This window comes from Nicotiana tabacum, chromosome 13 (genome assembly GCF_000715075.1).
Source record: "Nicotiana tabacum cultivar K326 chromosome 13, ASM71507v2, whole genome shotgun sequence".
Taxonomy (NCBI): Eukaryota; Viridiplantae; Streptophyta; class Magnoliopsida; order Solanales; family Solanaceae; genus Nicotiana; species Nicotiana tabacum.
In genome coordinates this window covers 40688283-40690857 of record NC_134092.1, presented here as the reverse complement: position 1 = coordinate 40690857, position 2575 = coordinate 40688283, and the positions used below count along the sequence as shown (strand labels likewise).

The 2575-nt window shown below is 43.7% G+C and overlaps 1 protein-coding gene across 1 annotated transcript; it reads left to right on the top strand.

Annotated features, from left to right (window-relative positions):
• The first annotated feature begins 1538 nt into the window (after positions 1-1538).
• LOC142168085 (uncharacterized) lies at positions 1539-2123 on the top strand. Its single transcript, XM_075228745.1, has one exon. The coding sequence runs from the start codon at positions 1539-1541 to the stop codon at positions 2121-2123; it is 585 nt and encodes a 194-aa protein (XP_075084846.1).
• Positions 2124-2575: the final 452 nt, after the last annotated feature.

Here is a 2575-nt window from a genome sequence, read left to right as displayed (position 1 = left end):
GGTCGCTCGAGGGAGCGAAAGTCTAGATTATGAGGATCTGTGTATACACCCTGATATGGACATGCTGATAGGGTACAAGCCTCCAAAGTTTGATATCTTTGATGGGACAGGTGATCCCCACACACACTCAAGAGTCTACTGCGATAAGCTAGTTGGAGTAGGAAGAAACAAGAAGTTGAGAATGAAGCTATTCATAAGCAATTTGACAGGGGAGGCACCTACTTGGTATACTCGCCTAGATCCCAGAAATTGGAGGGAGTGGCAGGATATGGCAGAAGACTTCATGAACCATTTTTGGTTCAATACAGAAATTACTCCTGATAGGTTCGCAGTGGTAAACTTGCAGAAGAAGCTGTCAGAATCATTTCAAGAGTATGTACGTCAATGGAGGTCGGAGACCGCCAAAGCACAACCCCCCATAGATGATAGTGAGTTGACTAAGTACTTCATCAAAGCTCATGAAGGAATCTACTTTGAGAAAATGATGGGCATGATTGGGCAGAAGTTCCCCGAACTTGTTAAGATGAGATACTTTTTACAGGAAGGCATAAAGTTCGATAAGGTACAATTTATGGCCGCATTGAAAGAAGCTAGCAAAGCAATTCAATCTGGTTCAATAGGCAGCGGAAATAAGAAAAAGAAAGAGGTATCAACAATCGTTCCCTGTTACTAATCCAATCCATACCTAGGAAACAACTCTTACTCTCCAAACACCCATTCTCCACACCCACCTACTTATGCTCCAGTATACAACACGCAACCATACTACAATCCCCAACCTCAATGTAAGCCACCTCGCTCCCATACAAATCCAAATCCACTACGACCATACGCTCCAGTTCAAACTACCACTCATCAAAATCGACCCACCTATGCACCTCGACCTCGCCCAAATTTTAAAGAAAGAGGTCCCAGAAACTACACCCTGATTGCCGAGCCTTTGGCTCAACTATCTCAAAGACTGAGGAGAGCCGGCTTGATAGTACTTTGATGCAACCAAACGATGCATCTACCATTCAGGCATACCAGGGGATGATACCGAGAATTGCTTCAGATTAAAAAATGAGATTGAGTCGCTGATCAAAAGTGGAGCCATTCAGTGCACCCCAGCTCTGCCCAATGAGAACAATAACCCGCTGCCAAACCATCAGAATCAAGGGGCTAATATGATTACCCTGGATGAAGAGTATGACTTGAAAGGAACCATCATCACGATAGGAAACACTGAGGTTGCAAGGGTTCCACCCTGAAGGACTCTGATGATCACCGTACAATTAAAACCTACAGTGATGTTCCAGACATACCAGCAATAGTCCACCGTTGTTATCAGAAATGAGGAGGATCAAGAATACAAGACAGTCCCATGGACGTACCAACATAACGGGAAGGGGAAGATGATGAAATTTGCAGCGGCTCTTGGAATGGCTAGGTCAGGGAGATGTTATGCTCCGGAGTAGGTAAACCAAGGGAATCCAGGAAGGGAACAACTTCAGAGAAGGAATATAATAGATACGGAGGCCGTAAAATTTTGGAAGAAGATGTCAACCGAAGAATACTCCGTGGAAGAACAATTAAAGAAAACACCTGCACATATATCAATCATGGATCTACTAATGAGTTCTGACAACCATAAAGACTCCTTGATGAAAGTGTTAATTGGAGTCAGCGTGCCGAGCAACACTACCAGTGTGGCACTAGCAGCGACCATCGGGAAGATGGTCGATGCGAACATGATCACCTTCCGCATAGATGAACTTCCCATAGAAGGCATGGGTCACAACAGAGATTTACACATCACCATCAAATGTGGAGATAAGGTGGTGTCCCGAGTACTTATTGATGGAGGATCTGGAGTCAATATCTGCCCACTCTCTATCCTACGAGAGTTGGGTATTCATCTGAGAGAAGTAAAAGAAAGTCATGTGAGGGTAAGAGCTTTTGACGGGTCATTGAAGGACGTCATTGGAGAAATCTATTTAGCTCTGCAAATTGGACCAGTTGAGTTTCCCATACTGTTCCAAGTAATGGACATTTCATCCTCATATAACTTGTTGCTAGGAAGGCCTTGGATACATATGGTGGTGGCGTCCCTGCTGCACCCTATTTTTCACAAGTCAAAATAAGATTCAACTTGTGGTTTCTCTGTTGTTGATACAAGAGAGTCGCCACCTAATATTTAAAGGTATACTAGGTTACCTATTTAATTACTAAAGTAATTTTCTTTATTTAAAGAAGGCGATTACACTTCTTGCCTCTTTGTTCGGTAATGCAATTGCCTCAACCCATTTGGGGACGTAATCTACTGCCACCAAGATATATGTCATGCCATAAGAACTTACGAAGGGCCCTATGAAATCTATCCCCCACACATCAAAGATCTCGACCTCCATCACAAAGTTCTTAGGCATCTCATGCCTTCTAGAAATTTATCCTTGTCTTTGACATTGATCACATGCCCTGACCATTTGGTTTGCATCTTGGTAGATCGATGGCCAATAATAGCCACATTCCAGCATTTTTGCCGCAGTACGATTTCCATCGTGGTGACCTCCAACTGGGGAGTCATGACACGGCT

Excerpts from the sequence above, each read along its gene's own strand:
- LOC142168085 (XM_075228745.1), top strand. The coding sequence starts at position 1,539 with ATGTCAACCGAAGAATACTCCGTGGAAGAACAATTAAAGAAAACACCT.